The sequence below is a fragment of the Azolla caroliniana genome, unplaced genomic scaffold (assembly GCF_043228905.1).
Source record: "Azolla caroliniana isolate FFs.n. ecotype wild unplaced genomic scaffold, voAzoCaro1.0.p SCAF_4, whole genome shotgun sequence".
In the NCBI taxonomy this organism is placed as follows: Eukaryota; Viridiplantae; Streptophyta; class Polypodiopsida; order Salviniales; family Salviniaceae; genus Azolla; species Azolla caroliniana.
Window position 1 is genome coordinate 25,322,016 of NW_028230439.1, and position 18,629 is coordinate 25,340,644.

The 18,629-nt window shown below is 38.2% G+C and overlaps 1 protein-coding gene across 2 annotated transcripts; it reads left to right on the forward strand.

The window, feature by feature from the left end:
- The first annotated feature begins 5,812 nt into the window (after positions 1 to 5,812).
- LOC147865634 (sister chromatid cohesion protein PDS5 homolog A-like) lies at positions 5,813 to 18,081 on the forward strand. Of its 2 annotated transcripts, none has more exons than XM_087318495.1 (34): positions 5,813 to 6,050; positions 6,641 to 6,849; positions 7,858 to 8,061; positions 8,139 to 8,320; positions 8,442 to 8,568; positions 8,659 to 8,880; positions 8,962 to 9,175; positions 9,467 to 9,612; positions 9,694 to 9,851; positions 9,943 to 10,092; positions 10,283 to 10,331; positions 10,426 to 10,608; positions 10,690 to 10,872; positions 10,965 to 11,107; positions 11,531 to 11,654; positions 11,745 to 11,894; positions 11,979 to 12,038; positions 12,267 to 12,403; positions 12,485 to 12,602; positions 12,712 to 12,858; positions 13,255 to 13,466; positions 13,560 to 13,719; positions 13,794 to 13,937; positions 14,034 to 14,120; positions 14,190 to 14,996; positions 15,077 to 15,196; positions 15,292 to 15,377; positions 15,459 to 15,510; positions 15,603 to 15,677; positions 15,753 to 15,799; positions 16,263 to 16,334; positions 16,414 to 16,583; positions 17,147 to 17,310; positions 17,488 to 18,081. In XM_087318495.1, the coding sequence occupies exons 2-34, from the start codon at positions 6,724 to 6,726 to the stop codon at positions 17,530 to 17,532; spliced, it is 5,064 nt and encodes a 1,687-aa protein (XP_087174621.1). In that variant the 5' UTR covers positions 5,813 to 6,050; positions 6,641 to 6,723; the 3' UTR covers positions 17,533 to 18,081. The 2 variants fall into 2 exon arrangements, with proteins under 2 accessions (XP_087174621.1, XP_087174622.1); XM_087318496.1 differs by having other exon boundaries at positions 6,651 to 6,849.
- Positions 18,082 to 18,629: the final 548 nt, after the last annotated feature.

An 18,629-nucleotide genomic window follows, 5' to 3' on the forward strand; every position in this document is an offset into this window, starting at 1 on the left:
TCATCCAGCTCCGTAGCCGGGGTCTTCATCATCCGGCTCCGTAGTCGGGGTCTTCATCATTCGGGTCTGTAACCGGGGTCTTCATTCCCGATTCCCGGACATCCGACCATCCCATCCGGAGGGACCGTAATCCCAACAATATCTTCATCAAATTGGATTGAATGTCGAAATCTGACAACTCCCTCTACATACGAAACGACTTTAGAAGCTTGATTGTCATCATCCTATACATGGATGATCTGGTCATTGGAGAAGAAAGTTTAGTCGACATCAACAAGGTGAAATCCCTCCTCTCCAACAAATTCGAGATGACGGATATGAAGGAACTTCATTACTTCCTAGGCATCGATGTAATTCGGATTCCGATCGGCATTATGATCTCTCAACGACACTACATTCTCAGCTTATTATACAAGTTCGGGATGACAGAGTGCAAATCTGTGTCAACCCCTCTCGATCGAAACCTCAAACTAGATGCCGACTCCGGCACAGTCGAGTGCAAGTCGACTCAATATCGACAACTAATCGGGAGCCTCATCTATCTCACAATTACGCGACCCGACCTCAACTATCCGGTCAGCCTCCTTAGCCAATTCATGCAAACTCCGTGAGATATCCATTTTGATTGCGCTAAGCGAGTATTACGATACGTGAGTGGCACACTGGATTACGACATCCTTTACACATCGGCCACACCAATTCGACTTGAAGGGTACACAGATGCCGATTGGGCCGGCTACATAATTGATTGACAATCGACCTCCATATTTTTCTTCTCGCTCGGTAGCGGAGCAATATCTTGGAGTAGTAAGAAGCAACCTATCGTCGCACTTTCGAGTACGGAGGTCAAACACATGGGCGTAGTCGTAGCTGCATGCGAAGTCGTATGGCTAAAGAGGAATTTGAAGGATCTGGGCGTTTCCATCAAGGATCTGACTCCCATTTACAGCGACAACATGAGCAGAATATATCTAGCTCAGAACTCGGTGTTCCACGCACGCACAAAGCATATCAAAGTGCACTACCACTTCATTCGAGAGCATGTTTAGGTTGGAGATGTCAATCTTCTACACATCAACACAAATCTTTAGACAACTGACATCTTCAACAAGGCCCTAGGAGCCGACAAGCTTCAGCAATTCATGTCAGACCTTAGATTGACAATCCCTGACTTGCCAAACTTGAGGGGGAGTACATGCGAGAACCGGATATCGTCTGAATCGGGTACGAGCCGAAGCGCACACCAAAGATCGTCTGAACCGGATACCAACCGAAGCGGACATCAACCGAAAGGAACCGACCCAAGTTGAGCTTGAGGGGGCGTGTTGAGAATCAAGCTCAACATAGTGCAACGTGTGAACACACCTTTTGAGAATCTATGATTACTCAAAGGTCAAGAGTCACACCACTACTCTCTACATATTAACTATTCCCCATGACTAGGAGTCTTCACATTCCCCGAGAGAGAGAGTGGTTATTGTAGTTAGTTAATGAAGAGAGAGGGTGATTATATATAAAGCACCCTCCTCATACTTCATACTAAGTTGGTTGTGACTCCTTATAATGCTACGTTTTGTATTTGCTATTCTACTTGTCAATATACACCTTCTTCTTGAGTATTCCTTTTTCTATCTATCTTGTGTTCTCTCTTCTCTCCTCTAATTCTTTTCACACAGACACATAACACACATCTCTTCTGCTACACGAGAATCATACCCGATTCTTTACATATATATAGTTCCATTTACATGGTAAAGTACTCTTTACATGGTACCAATTCTCACATCCAATTCTTTTAAATCAACTCCGTTTCGCTCTCTAGATCAAGTTTTCCCAGAGGGGCCAACACAACTCATACATTGAGTGTTGCACTTCCAAGGTTATCAAGTCCTTAGTGGTTGCCTTCTTTGCAATAGTCTACCCAAGTGATTTGGAATGTCACTTCTAAATGGCAAAATGCCATATCATACTTAAACATCAAGGATCATTGCAATTGTCACCCAAACTAATTTGTTTAATGGATGTTAATGTTGACCTAACCATTAGGGTGTTTTTCAATAAACAAGCTCTTCTTCATAACTTGAGCATCATCATTAGATGGGACATTAAAATCCATTGGGTTCTATAACAATATGAGGATGCTTTAAACTCTTTGATATCCCCCAATGTTAGTGATCATTCCTCATAAACTAGAACATTCCTCAACATATTCTAGAACTTCATCAGCCACTTTGATCAAGCCATTCAACTAACTTGATCACCTCGTCCAAATTTCTCATCATGGCTAAATTCCACGCTCAATTGCTTAGAAGGGCTTTGTATATATATATATATATATATTTAGAAGGGCTTTATATTTTAGCACAACCCAATTGCCTAACAAGGTGGAAACCACGTGGCATGGTGCTTCTCCCTCCTTGAGCATGATCCTAATTGAAGAAGAATGCGTATCCTTTTCCATTGCTTGATGACAGTGGCTATCGATGCATATTCTCCTAAAGAAGATCACATCATTTATCTTTAACGCCATCCACATTGCCAAAATGCCGTAATTGAGAAGCCAAAATACCCCTGAATTTCAATAAACTATATAAATGCCTAAACTCTACAACACCCCCCTTAAGCATCAAAAACCAAATAACATACATGTAAAAAATATATACAATACATACAAGCACACATTCACAAAAGACAATAATATTACTCGCTACACAAAGAGACACACTTGTATTTATCTATTCCTAAACACATAAAAGCATATAGAACACAAACATGCATCTACTTGAAACAACACTTTCGCTTAAATATACATACATCCATGTGCACATATAGCCAATATTACACAATTCACACACATTTATTAAGCTAAACACACACAATCCCCTTCACTTTATTACACACATTGCACATGCACTCATACACACATATTTTCTTTTACAATTGAAAGATACTAAAAATATACTTATTACACATAGGGATGTACACACATAAAAACTTAAGCTTATCCCTCACATCACACGTAGAGGTGCACATGTACAATATAATATCACCCAAATAGAATGTACATTTACATGTGCACCATCCCAACTCATAAGGAAAAGATTATGAGCATGACCACGTGCTAACATATTGCTAAACTCCCTGTTGTTATGATGCAGTGTGTGCAAAGGGAAAAGTTTAGGAGCATGACCACGTGCAAACATATTGCCCTGTTGTTGTGATGTGGTGTGTGCAAAGGGAGAAAAGTGTCCTAATGTCAACTTTGACAATAGGTGATGATTTTGGATGAAGAGGTCATGATTGAGGAGATAAATATTTGAAAACAACAACAAAAGATAACTCAAAGGGTAAGAGCTAACCACTTGATGGTTAGAAAAAGACAATCTATAATGCACAAGAGACAAAAATGAATTATGCAGAAAATATAAATACAATATTGAATTATGTAAATAATAATAATATGCGGAAATTATAATTGCCTAAATATTTTAATGTTTATGTGGTTTGACGTAATTATAAATCATGTTGCTCCTGATCCTAATTAAAGAACATGGCTAATTTTCAGGTCAAATTTTTGTGCGTTAGGTGAAAAATTACGCACAAAATATCTATATTTGGTAGAGGCAACATTTGGACGACACTTCATTGTTGAGCCACTCTCATGAGAATTGCAACAAAAATTTGGACTCAAATTTTTTAGTACTAGAGAGGAAATTACGTGAAATTTTGATATGCCTACACCTCCAATACCCTTTAGATTGGGTGACACCCATAATTAGGCAAGACAATGACACGACAAAGCTCACAACTTTGTGAAAAAAAATCCACAAATCCTTGAAACCTTGGTGTATTCAATTACCACATAGGTCTATGGAAACTTTAATCCATGCAGGGGAGGATCAATGAGAGTGCATGTTGCTCATCGACAAGCAACGTGGAAAGGGAGAAAAAGAGGAGCAACCGATGGTTGCTTCCCACATAGTCAAACGCCAAGCTCATAGCTTGGAGTCACCTGAGCCTATGCTCTAGATTGACATACTCTATTTTGCACTTCCTCTCCCTTGAGACACATACCCACAAACTTCTTCTTCTTTTCCGAAGGGGCTACAAGCAAGGGGGTGACATTCATACATACACTAGACTAACACATACAATATGTATATGCACACATATATTACACATATGCATGCACGCATGAACCAAAAGTGCACTTTGATTAATCATGACATCGTAGAGAGGGCCCGGCTACCACCCATGGACTATCAAGAACGCTCAAACTCATGCACTTTTAGCTAGAAAGAAAACAAGGTTGCATTGTCTCCTACAACAATGAAGACATAAGTTATTGTTTGCATCACATTGAAGGACGAACCTATGTCCATTGGTAGCATGGAGGGCTCAAGGTCACGGGCTCTTAAACTATGTATAAAGATGCAAGTGCTTCGTTTGACACGAGATTGATAATTGTGTAGCCCTTGTGAAAGACGTATTCAACAAGTGAGATTGTGCTTCTTAAAGGAGACATTATTAGACGAGGGGACATGCTTACACTCCTCGGATCACATTTTGAGTTGTCTCCATTAAGTAATAAGTATGCTAGCAAGTAAGGAGATCAAATTTGATTACAGGGTTCGAAATGGTGGCACGTCCATGCCAAAAGGCCTCGCATGAGGATCAAAATAATCAAAGATTGTTTCGTTCCAAGCTAATTTCCTATTCATTTTTACCACCTAGTCGAATTGTCATAGATAAATATACTCTCGAAAGAGGCCCAACCATCGTTTTGCATGATGTCTATCTTGATTTGTCCCTTACTCTCATTCCTTTAATCTGCGTTATGATTAGAGGACAAGTATTTATACATGGCTAAGCATAGGGTGTAGGGAGGCTTGGCGTGATACGAACCTCAAGGGTGACAAAGCTAGGTAATCTTCGGGTGTCATGGGAAGAGGTGAAGCACATGTGGTATCGATGCAATTGATGGTTGGATCGAGTGTCTTCAATGGTGACGTGATGGATGGTGGAAGAAATCACATCATCTCATTTGTTCCATGCTCGTATTCCTCGCACTTTCGTTGTGATTCTTTCAAAATCCCAAAGATAGAGAGTGAGTATATAGACATGGGTAAGCACGAGGATTTAGACACGTGGGGGGGGAGGTTCTTGGTAGGCAATGGTTTTGCTTGGCTTGGGTGAAGCATGATTTGGTTGTAAAGACTCGTCTTGATGCCCCCGAGGGTGACAAATCTAGACAATCTAAAGAAGTCATGGGAAGAGATGAAGCACATGGGTCATTAGGAGGTGTGTGTGTGTGTGCCTGAATGGTGGAATCAGGTGGGTGACTTCCACAACAACGAGATGGAGAGGTGGAAGAAGTCGTGTCGTGTCCTCTTACAACCTCTGATTGTGATCCCTGGAGAGGCATAGGGGGTAAGCAATAATCGGGTATTGGATGGACGGGACGAGGAAGAGTCCAAAAAATCACGTGGGGGGATGGGCGGGACGGCATGTGGCTTGGACGGACGGATGGACGGGGGGGGGGGGGGGGGTGTTGTCAAAGATGAGCATGAGGCAGGTGGACTTGGGTTGGGTTTTGGACAAATGGTGCCCAAGCCACTGTGGGCATGTGAATTTCTTTTGCCATTTTTGCCTCCTTTTGCTTTTTTAGTTAGATATTGTTTTTAGTCTTAAAATTTTTGAGTGATGTTGATTTTCTACTGTCTTCTCTCTCTCTCTCTCTCTCTCTCTCTCTCTCTGTCTCTCTCTTCTTCTTTTGGGTTTCAGGAGGGAAGAGCGAAATGCATACAGTGAGAAAGAGAGAGAGAGAGAGAGAAAGACGAAGAAGAAGAAACCTTTCAGAGCGCGACCTTCCATAAACCCTGTGTTTCTCTGAGTTTTTTAGGGTTTCCCCAGTTTGCTTCTTCTACTTCTTTTCTGTTTATATCTTCTTCTTCTTCTTCTTCTTCTTCGATCTACTCGGAGACCGCTACGACCCATCTCCGCTCCTGCGTTTTTTGGCCATTTCGGGCTTCGACCCATTTCTTACCAAGGTTCGATTTCTTTGCTTCGCATCTTCCCCCACCCAACCCCCCTCCCAGAATAAATACAGGCTTGTTCCAGTGGTTAGCGAAGGTTATGGAAGCTGAACAGTTCCTGGCATGGAATTTTTTATTCAGAAACACCAAATTTGACACGGAAAAAAATTGTGTGAAAATTTCAAAAATACATTAGTCTCCAACAGTGGTATAGGTGAAACAGAGGTTAAATTTTGTAGGCTCGCTATTTAGGGTGTAGCAGTATGCAGGCTGTGGACGCTATGGGAGCTTGAGAAACTTGTAAGAAAGATCTCTCAAGAGGAAACATGTATATTTTTTTCTGATAAAGAAGGTTTGGGAAACGATTTAAAGCAGGTGAAACGATGGCTGAGGAGGAGCCTAAACTCTGGAGGTTAAATGGTTAGGGTTAAGGAAAAAGAATATGGATAGGAAAATAGGTTAGGGTATATGAGGTGAAACAGAGGCTAATGTCGGAATTTCAATTTCTAGACTTTATCAGGATGCAAGATATGAAAGATTGAAGGATTATAAAAAAACTGAACAGAAACTACAGGGCCTAATATTTCACAGGTTTTAAATTTTAGGGTTTACCAGGATGCGGGCTATGGAAACTTGAAAAATTAAGGAGAAAAAGAGTGATTGATATCTTGTTCAACCAGAGAGAGCCATGGCTCGTGGAGAGAAGAATGAAGCAGGAGATGCAGCAGGTCTTGATTTGGCTAAAATTTCAGATATAGGGAAGAGGTTTTCCCGTCTACCCAGTTCCAGAGATGTGCTGACAGATCTACTGAAGGTATATTCTTTTTCTTTCTTTTCATATGTTTTAAAAAATGGTTTTTTTTTCCGTTGGAAATCCTAGTTTGTTTTGGCTAGTATTATCTCTGATTTGGGAAAATAAGTCTTTCTTCTCTGCAAAGAAATTCTCTCTTTGGTTGGAAAAGCTCCATATGTTTCAGTTCAGAACTTTGCAGTTTTGGTGTAAAAGTTTCTTTGCATTGGTCAGAAGAAGTGCCTAACATTTTTACAGTGGGTAATATCTACAATTGAAGTGCCATTTAGTACCCCTTGGACTGATACTGCATGTGACGAACCTGGATTTTGGCCTTCCAAGATTAGACAAAAATTCACTTATGGCAATGAATAAAGTCAGTATTGCTGAAAGAAAATGCAGTACTTGCCGAATATGTTTCATTAAGAATTTCTGTAGTCAGATTTATGTTTAGTTTTTGGAGCTCTCAGGGCTGTTTTTTAAAATTATAAACTCAATGCCAATGCGCTTCATATCACGTGTTAAATAGCTATCAGACATGTGTATTATCTGTTTATCTGACAGTAATGTTTTGGCTCTCTGACATGTTTGCTCAAGTGTCGAAATCAGGAGGATTTGGTTTTGTACCAGAAATTTTAATCTTAACATGCATTTCTTTGTTTAAGAGGATATATTTTACTTTGAGTTTTGCCACTTTTTCGAGCAATTATTTGGCCGATTCCTCCTCTTCTCCTTAATTGTGTGTGCTGTACCTTCTTGGAGCAATTAGATTGTCTTGAATTGACCAGGGTTTTTTGGGGATATACCAAACACTTAAAGTAAATGTATTACTATCTGGGGAAATAAGGAAAAACTTGGTGTTTAATGAGGATATTTTCTGGTTAAATATTATTCTTCAATTATATGGTCCTGACTTGATCAGGGCTTTCAGGGTTATAGCAAAAACTTAATGGTATTATTTTGGGAAAGAAGGAAAAACTTGGTGGTGTTTAATGATTCCCATTATACATTATTCTGTAACTTCTTCTGCAGGAAGCTTCAGCATTGTTTATGATTATAAAGCAACAACCTGGTCAAGGCGTGTTGTCAGCATTGCAACCATCAATTGATGCCTTAGTGGAACGTAATCTCTTAAAGCATAAGGATAAGGATATACAAGTATTGGTTGCCTCATGTATTAGCGAAGTTCTGCGAATTGTTGCTCCTGATGCTCCTTTCACTGATGAAATATGGGAGGTAACATCTTTTGCCGGTACTTCCCAGCAAATTGATCCAAAACATGTTTTGATCTCTGGTGGTTTTTAACAATTCAGGAAATATTCGAATTGATAGTAGCAACATTCAGAGGGCTAAATGATATCTCAAGCCCTTACTTCGCGACGAGATTGCACATTTTAAGTACGGTTGCGTCAGTGAGGTCATGTATTGTAATGCTGAATATAGAATGTAATGATCTCATACACGAAATGTTCCAGACGTTTTTTGCGACAGTGAGGTAATGCTCTTTCTTTGATTGATCCATCCTGTAAATATATAGTGTGAAGTTCAATGGTTAGTTGCTTTAGTATGGAATTTGTGGTTAGTATACTCTAATGTACTCATATGTTGGCCTGTAGGGATAAACCGATACAGATGATGTCTCCAATGAAGAAAATAATGAGCTTAATCCTGCTAGAGAATGAAGAAGAAATACCACAGCCATTGATCGAGGTGCTCTTGATTCATTTGTTGAATGGAAGAAAGGTGAAATCTTTGAAACTGCAAAAAATAGTCTACTTTTAAAACTCTTAATAAATTGTAATAAAGTATAATGAGTATTGAGTGCAATCTCAGGGGATATCGACTCCTGCTTATATTCTCGCTGGAGCTGTGTTTGAAGAGTGTGCTAATCATATCAAAGAATATGTGGAAGCATTTCTTACATCAATTCTATCAGAAGTAAAGTCTTCAAAAAGCAAGTGGCGGGATACTTACCATGACTTGATTTTCGAGATTTATATCCGTGCTCCTAGTTTGATTATTCATTTGATTCCCAAGCTTAAAGATGAGCTGCTGGTATTTTTCGTGATCTTTTTATTTTTTTGTGGGCCAAGTTTCTGTGTTGATAAGTATCTGTCCTCCATTTGTGTCATGCAGTCTGAAAAAGTAGATGTCCGGACAAAAGCTGTAAAGTTAGTTGGGCGCCTTTTTGCTTCTCGCAAGGGTGTATCTGAAAAATTTGATAAACTTTTCAGTGAATGTTTGAAGAGGTTTAACGATAAATCTGTAGATGTTCGACTGGCCATGGTTGAATGCAGCAAACAATGTCTGGCAGTTAGCACCTCTACCAGTGTAGCAGAAGAACTTTTAAGTGAGTTGAAATCTGATTGTGACTCTGCAAATATTTAAGAAGTATATGATTTATCTCTATTCTTTCTTTTATTGATATTTAATTTTTATGTTTATTAATTATTCTATGTGCTGTGTTCTGTTTATATTATATTATTAGAAAATATCACACCTTATTTTGTTGCAAGGTTCGTATTTAATTTTTATGTTTATTAATTATTCTATGTGCTGTGTTCTGGTTATATTATATTATTAGAAAATATCACACCTTTTGTTGCAAGGTTCGTACTGAAAAGCTCCTGTGTCTTGACAGATGCACTGAGTGAGCATATTCAAGATGTGGATGAGAGAGTAAGAATGCAAGTAGTCGCTGCAATATGTGGCTATGCTATGTCAAATCCACAGCTATTGCCTGTCAATATATTGAAACGTGTGTCTGAACGCCTGCGTGATACAGAGGTTGGGGCTATTTTCTTGTTATTGCTTTTGATCTATGTTGTGATCTATTGTTTTTTTGTTTTTAATATTTCCTAGCTACAGGTGCATGTAAGGCATGAAACCTTGCAAAGATTGACAGGAGTGTATCAAGCATTGTGCTCAGAAAGACTTGCAAATCCGACTTTTGTGATGGAAACTTTCAATTGGATTCCTAGTAAGTTGATCAGATGCTGTTTTGACAAAGAATGCAAAGAGCTCAGGTTGGTTCCCTATGATAACCACCTCCTCTGATTTGTTTCAAACTTTTTTTCCTGCAGCTTTATAGTCTATTTTTTATTTATGTGCACGCAGAGCTCAGGCTATGGAGGTGGTTTTCTCTGAGCAGTTGTTCCCTGCAGATTTTCCTGTGATTGAAAGAACAAAATGTTGGATTTCCTTTTTTAGTGCCTTCGATGAGAATGATGTTAAAGCCCTTGAAAGAATTTTGCAGCAAAAGCAAAGGTCACTACATGTATATAGAGTTTTTAATTTAAAATCATCTGTACATGCTGATGGCAGTTATAATTTTTAGTTGTTTCTGATATTTAGAATTTCGTTTTACCTTGGATATATTTAAATGTCTACAGAACGTCACATTTGAGGGAATCTATATTGATATCTGTAAACGTTGTTTTGCGTTGGATATATGTAGGTTGCAAATTGAAATGCAAAACTATTTACGATTCCAGCCAAAAGTGGAGGTAATACAATTTTCCAAGGATGAACTATTATTTGTGCTGCTTGTACCTTTTATCTAAGTTCTGTTTATGATAATGAATTATTTCACAATACAAGGATGAGGAGAATACAAAGAGACTTCTCTTATCTTGCAAAAACATGGGCCCTTCCTTTATGGATCCTGCAAATGCAGAATCTGAGCTTCAAGAATTGATTCAATTGAAGGATGGCAAATTACTGAAAGTTTTGTCTGAATTATTGGATCCAAATACAACTCTTTCACAAGCTGTATCATTAAAGGTAACATCAAAACAAAGATCTTAGGTTTATAACATGGTAAATTGTATATCTTTCTGACTTCAATCTGTATATTTCATCCAGAAAAATCTCCTGGAGTGGATAGATGAGAAACATCCTCGGCATGAATTCCTGAAAGTTCTTTCAGTAAAATGTTCATTTATACTTTTTGGAAGAGAGCACATGCAGGCATTAGTTACACAAATAGAAGATTATAATAAGCTTGGAGATGAGAAGTTCCTAAGGGCTAGCATGGGTTTACTTGTGGTATGTGTACTTAATTGAATTGAATTCCCTCTTTCTCTCTCTGAAAGAACTCATGATTTAAGAGTTCCTAAGTCCTGAATTGGTTTTATAAGGTGTTTGCAAGGTACTTTCCTAGTCTCCTTGAAGGTCTGGAGGAAAATATTATGGAGCTACTAAAGGATGACAGGGACTTTCTGAAAGAAGGATCAGTGCAGATATTTGGGTCATTACAAGGGCAAGTTACAGAAGATTCCAAGTGAGATCTAGAATCCAATTGTAGATTGATTTTAGTATTCACAGGAAGGACTTTAAAAAAGGATTTGTGAAACTTTGATTTAATCAAGAGTTCCTCTAAATCTAAATCAGATACATATCGTGTTTGGGTGCTACCTCTCTGTCTCAACGTGCACCATCATCAGGGTTATGCCTTCAAAGGCATATCATTCTTCACTGTCAGATCTTGGACAAGTCGTAGTAATCTGAATAATGTAGGAGTTGCACTGAGAAATCTCCTTTACAGATTTGATGCTGTAGGAGACAGAAGTTCTAGCGTATAAATGCACTAATAATGTTATGTTTGTTCAAGGAAATAGAAATGAGCAAAAGTGTGTATTTTCTACTATTTTTAAGTGGACCATTTATGCTAATAATCTATTTCCTCACACCCTTCCCCATCCAGCTCAGTTGATTTGCTTGAAAAATTATGTGTTGAGGGAACTCGCAAACAAGTCAAGTATGCAGTCAAAGCACTTGCTGCAATTAGTGGCGACTCTGGTTTGAAAATTTTCTCCACTTTATACAGGGTAGGGTGCATATGGTTCTGGTGTGTGGGCAATAGTAGTTTAATCTGGCAATAAAAGTTATTTGTGTATTTGGTCTGCTATTTTTTTCAGAAGCTTCTTGATCTTCTAGTTTCTGGTGTGAATCTCTCAACGGTACTCCAGTCCCTCGGGTGCATAGCTCAGCATGATGTTTCTGTCTTTGAAACATCAGAAGATGTTCTTGTTAATTTTCTTACGAAAGATCTCTTCAGAAGAGACTGTGTAAGTGCTGTTGCATTATTAGATGTGCATAAATATGATTAATTTCTATGCTTTTCTATCCTCAATTTCTTTGTTGCATTGCAGGATGCCCTAGATGAAGAACGTGGTGACCATGCTGTCATTAGTGAAATGACTCGTCTGAAGGTGTGATCCTGACTCAGTCTCATATTTATAGAATGTGCATGACTTGTACTATATCTTTTAGCTATGTAGAACTGGTAGTATTTATTGAAATGCTCAATAGTTTTGGTATGATGAAAAGAAAGATTAAGATAAGGTAGACATTGCTTATGGTGATATTTTCAATAAGCTTGATCAAAAGAAAAGCAATTTGAAGTACCATTAACATTTCTATACTTTATTGATTCACAGATTTTTGGTCTCAGAACACTGGTGAAAAGTTTTCTTCCTAAAAAGGATGTTCAGCAAGTGCAGCGATTCAAAGGGCTTTCTGGGATACTCCTGAAGTTTTTAGAATGTGGGGAAGTCTCAGACGAAATACAGTCAAGGTTTGTCAATATAGTCTCAACCATTCATTTCTTTGAGTGCTAATTGGTTTTATTAAGGTGGCTTTCATTTTCGATTTTCAGTCGTGCTGATAAGGATCATCTTCGACTAGCAGCTGGAAAGGCTTTTTTGCAGCTTTCAAAAAGATATGATGCCCAAATTTCAGCCCCAATATTTCATGCTGTTGTTTTGCTTGCAATGGTGACGTCAATTACACCGAGCTATTTTTTGTCCGACTCTTTTTGATAAATACAAACCTCAGTCTGTGCTATAACATTTTCTACTTGCTAACTATACCTTTTGTATTCAGGATTCTTGTGATTTTGTGAAACATGGGTTTTTGAAGAAACTGAAAAAGCTTTTGAAGGAACGGGCTGTTCCTGAGAAGTATGTATGTGCCCTTGCGTTGAGTGTTGGTGGCGATGGTGGCGATGTCGATGATGAACTCTTGACAGAAGTGAGACAGTTTCTATTATTTTCTACTTTAAGATTCCTCAGTGTCAATAACTAGAACTTCTAGCAATGATGTCAAGCCCATACTGAATAATAGAGCAGTAAATGTCAATGGTGAACTGTTGACTGACGTGAGACGGTTTCTCTGTATTAACAGTTTCTATATATTCTACTTTAAGAGGTCTCTGTGTCAATAATGAGAGCTTCTAATAATGATGTCAAGGCCTTACTGAATAATATAGCAGTAAATGTCCATATAAGCTTATAGGATGTCAAGACCATACTGAATTGTAGATTAATGAATATCCAATATAAGCCTATTGGACCTTGTGGCCACACTCAATATATAGCAACAAAATGCCCATATAAGCATATCTGATTTTTTAATTTAAACATGCAGGTAAAACAGGAACTTGGGAATTTTGTCGAAACTTCACGTAGACAAGCACGGTTAAGAGATGTCACTGTGTCGGGTCAGTCAGATGACTTTCCAGTTATTCACTCTCCGGAATATGTGCTCTTCCATTATGTTCATACACTAGCCCAGGGAGCTAATTTCCCAAGTCTAGCTGAAGGTGGTCCCAGTATTGAAACTGTGAATCCCTTCTTTAGGTAAGGCACATAGCTTTTAAGCTTTGCACACACAATGCATTTGTTTAAGAGCTTGATTTTAAGAACTAATTGTTTTATTATTTATCTTTCCAGGCAACTCTCTTTGTATGTTTGGGCTTTGCTCACTAATGTCTGTGAAGAGACTGAGCCTGATGCTGAGAAAGAAGAGGATTTGGCCAAATATGCATTGATTCTTTCTATTTTTCGTAAGATGAAACTTGCAGAAGACAAGATAGATGCCACAAAGACAGAGGTAAGTTTGTTTTGCTTCTAAAATGAATTTGCAGAAAAAACATTTCATCACTGGAATTTCCTTTTGTGCATCAGAATGCTCATATTCTTTGCGACATTGGCATCGCAATTGTAAAAGATTTGGCTGATACTGAAATACCAAACTATAAAGATGAAGATAAAATTCCACTCCCAGTTTCAATCTACAATCTTTCCGAGAATGCAAAAGAAGAAAACAAGGTGAACAAGTTTTAGTGTTGATAGTAGAACATAGTAGAACAATTAATAATTGATTTTGACATTGACAACTTAACTATCAGTTTTTATTTCATTCAGCTTGATGGATCTCATTTACCTGCCATTTTCATGGAGGGTGACAACTTTTCACAGATGAAGTCTTCCTTGCCTTTCCTCATGGAAATGGTAATGCCGAAATCAATTTATTCTCCGTGGAGATTACTTATTTTCTAAGTGTAATTAACTGTGTAACAGGTTTCCAAGAAGCAGAGGAAAGGTAGTAAAGGATCCCTGAATGAGAAGCATACATCTACTGGTGAAGAACATGACCCTGACAAAGAGTCTGTAGATGAGGAAAATGAGTCGGATACGCAGAATAGAGTTAACGAATCTTCTGGATATGATGAAGATCAAGATGCCAATCCTTTGCCTCCTGCACATATTGAGAATCACAAGGGCTCAGAACGAAAAAAAGGCCGCAGAGAGAGAATCAAGTCTTCAGAAAATGAGACAAACATACTGAAACCAGATTCTATAGGCCCTGCCTCCCCTAAGCGTAGTAGAAGAGGAGGCCGAACACCAAAAGATCAAGAAACTGTGCAAAAACCTGCTATAGGTAAGACCTCAGACAATGCAGAGGTAAATGCAGAACTCAATGCAGAAGACCATCCCATGTCGGAAATGGCTAGTGCTGATTCAACAACTCCTGGCATCGATGGATCAGCAAGAAAACGTGTAAGGATTTCTATCAAGAGTCCAAAACCACCTGAGGAGACATTGAATGAGGTAGTGAGGGAGAGTAGATCTGAGCATAAAAGGCATGCACCGAAGCAGGAAGGCTCAGCTGATGCGAAAACACCTGTATCTAAAAGGGAGGTTTCGGCTGATGCTAAAACACCTGCATCAAAGCGGCAGCGTTTGGCTGATACGATAAAGATAGTATCTCAGGAGGGTTCTACTGAGGTGAAAAAGTTGAAGACAAAGAAGGAGATTTATGCCGAGCCTAAGAAATCCATATTAAAGGAGGGCTCAACTGAGGCTAAAAGGCATCGTGGGAAGAAGGTACCATCTAAACGTGATTTGTCTCGACAGTTGGAGAATCATTATATGGTCATATTACAAGCATTTTTTTGTTAAACTAGAGTGTGGACGATCAGCACGGTGATGTAATTAGTAAGGCAGCGGAGGAGGCTGAGCTTGTGAGGAGTCCACGTGGAACACCTAGAAGATCTGCCAAGAAGATTAGAATTTCTGGCTTGGAGGTTTTACTTATTCTATAGATTTTTTGCAACAGAAAATTCATAACTGAACGATTTTTAAGCTTCTAATATTTGTCCTGACTAATTTGTTATTGAAGACCCCTCATTCTAAATCAAATACGAAGGTTGAAGGTAAAGATTTGGTGGGATCCAGAATAAGGGTGTGGTGGCCCCTTGACAAGAAGTATGTTTGTTATAGTGTTCATTTCGTCCCATGCATGTGCATTGTGTCTGTCTCTGATATTAGCCCCACTTTCAATCACAGGTTTTATAATGGAACAGTTCAGGACTACGATGAAAAACTGAAGAAACACATGGTATGTAGCTTGGAGCCTTTTGTTATGGAAATGTTGGTTTTCTTTCTGCGTTGCTTAGAACTTGTATATACTTTTTTTTTCTTTGTCCCTAGGTGGTTTATGAAGATGGGGATGTGGAAAGGTTGAAGCTCAATAAAGAACGTTGGGAGTTAGTCCAAGATACAGAGGTGAGTTTTCTATTTGCTGATTTTTTACTGATAAGTATTGTTTGTATTGGCTTAATCTTATTGTGTTCTTCACAGGATGAGCTAGGATCCCCTTCAACACCTGCATCTTCTGAGCCTGGCATGTATGGTTCTGTCACTACGTATACTTTTGCATTTTGAAAGTTTCTAGTAGTTTCTGTGACTATCTATACAATGTTGTTTGGCGTTTGAAAAAACCCAGATGAAAGGAAAATGGTGGTTTTTATATGTGCTGATTATTGAATGGCTCAAGGGGCTTTGAATTTTGGTTGCTTCAGTGTCTGTTCTGTCTTATTTGCATAAATATGCAATGAATAAGTAAAATATCAACTATTGATAATTTTCAGTTGCAGTTTATTGTGGGTTTGAAAATTGCTATCCTTATTCACAAGCTTTCTATGTCAGTTGGACATGGAAGTGCACACTCATCTCTGTATCTGAGAAGATTATGGATTCATGTGATAGTTAAGAGATCCCTAAGTCTCAAACAGGGGCGTGCCAAATAATTGTCTTCTGCAATAAACTCTGGAATGTACGCTCTTTGAATTATATATCTTTTACATACAGACAATCAAAGAGGAGTATGACGAGCTCGCAGATGAAAAGAAAGTCCAGAGGAGGATTGTCCTCTTCTAAGAGGTAGTTGTAATGAGTTTTTAATTCCAGAGTGGACTGTATTTTACCATTCAAATTGATTTAGATAACCTCACTCTACCAGATCTTACAAAAAGTCCAAGCGGGGAGAAAACTCTACTCCAAGCCAAGCAAAAGTAGAAGCAGATGGAGAAGTAGAAGCAAAATCAGGAGGAAGTGAACATAACTCAAATGGTGTTGAAGCATCAGACCGAGAACAGTTATCTGATGAGGAAAATACGCCATCTTCAAAGGGTATGTGTAGTGACTTGTGTTTGCTATGTATATGCTCATAATTCTTATCTCTGCTAATTGTTACTCTTCTCTCATAATTGAAGTAGGTTCCTGCTATTGTTTTAACCAAGGTGGATTGATGTAGATAAGGATAATCATCTCTGTTAGTCACATTCAATTAACTTAAAAGAAAGTGATGCAAGTATTATGATTAGCTGTACTCTCTCACCCTTCCCTCACAAGAATAAGATAAGGAAAAGTGTGGTGTGCAACTAACCAATTAATAATGTGATTGGTTAGATTGGATCAGAAAGGGGTGTTTCCTGACAATAGTCTTTATGTTGTGGATATATGCACTTTTGCATATTTTCTGTTCTGTATTATTCAAGTATCCAATTGAGGATTTGTGTTGCCCACAAATAAAAAATTACCAGAATACCATTCCATAGTACATAGCATGTAGGATATTCTGGTAAGCTTTTGAAAAGTTACACTAACAAGTTGTAAACAACCAGTGGCTATTTGGTTGATTTTTCCATGATTTCTATCGGTTTTGGTTAATGGAGCTCGTTGGTGTCATGCAGTGCTGAAGGTGGAGGCAAAGTCATCAAAGCCCTCTTCAAAGAAAGCCATTGGTCAGCTGAAAGGTAGGGTCTCAAAAAGCAAAAGTGTTAAACCAACACCTGAGGGTAGTGCGGCGTCGCCAACTGAATCTAGAGAATCAAAGGATTCTGATGATGTGCCATTGGTAATTGGAAAATAAAATAATTAATCAGCTGTTTTTCTGTATGTATTTTCTTGTAAACCTCATATAATGTAACCAATCCCCTTTTGGTTAAAACCATGCTCTTTACACTTGTTTTTTGTCTGTAGTTTTCTACGATCACTGATGCAGGATGCCATTTTGTTAATGCTGTACATGCAGGATGAATGGAAAAGCGCGAGAAAAAAAGCACGGTTACAAGAATGAAATGTGATAGTTAGTGTGAAATTCAGTCCGAGGAATGGACATCGTATCCGATAGGTAACACTGGAAAGGTAGAATTCAAATGAAAGCTCTTATTGTTTGATGATAGATACATCATGTAGGGGAAGGAACACTTGTCCCCGTGTACCATTTGCAAGAACAGGGGAGGTCTTTTCCCGAGGTATAGAAGTGCGTTTCACGAGAAGAGGGTAGTTGATGATGACAACAATGGATGCTGGAGGTGTATATGTAGAGAGAGGAAAGTTGGTGTCAAGTATTCTCGATACTTGGTTGTTGGTTAGATTCTTCACGGGTTTGACACAGTTGATGAGCATATCTATCTATCTATCTATCTATCTATCTATCTATCTATGCAATAACAAGCCTTCCGAGATGCATGCTATTTGATGGGTGTCATTTGTTGTACAATATGTTTCTTTAGCTATCTCTAACATTGAATTATGAAGGGCATCTGCTTGTAGTGTAAAAAAGGAACTTTCTTTTGATGTGGATTCTTTTTTGTAGTATATAGAGTCGCGATATTTTGGTGCAGTTTGTTTCGGTGTCTAATTTGAAATATAAATAACTAAAATAAAATGTTTTCTTGATCCAGGTTTCTTGTTTTGAAGTTCTTCAGAATTGTTTTTACCCACATAAATTGTATATAGGGTTTGTTAAAGTGACATATATTTGGTTTATATTTAAAGATATGACATCTGTCTTTTCAAACTATTTCTTTGTTAGACTAAATCATGATGGTACCTATGTAGGGCTTGTTTTAATGTGATTATGTGGGCATATTTCTCGTTCAACTTGTCACTACCAGCATATTCAATTGATGTGTTATATGATGATTTAAAAAGAATGCACATTGTCGTAGGGATGAACTTAATGAAGAATGCACATATCTTTTTAATTTTGGCTGGTTTTAGATTGAAGCCATTGTATGATATACTCTTTCTGATTTAAAAAGGTGTAATTGACTTTGTTTATTGTTTATTTTTGGAGGGTTTTAGTATGGAATGGGCGTTTTGAGTATTTGATTAATAAATTTAATGCTAAAGTATGCATTTCTTTCAACAAGGAAGACAGTGAAGTAA

Excerpts from the sequence above, each read along its gene's own strand:
- LOC147865634 (XM_087318495.1), top strand. The coding sequence starts at position 6,724 with ATGGCTCGTGGAGAGAAGAATGAAGCAGGAGATGCAGCAGGTCTTGAT. Across the intron at positions 10,609-10,689 it reads CACAAGCTGTATCATTAAAG|AAAAATCTCCTGGAGTGGAT; the intron begins GTAACATCAAAA and ends TATTTCATCCAG. Across the intron at positions 16,584-17,146 it reads AAATACGCCATCTTCAAAGG|TGCTGAAGGTGGAGGCAAAG; the intron begins GTATGTGTAGTG and ends GGTGTCATGCAG.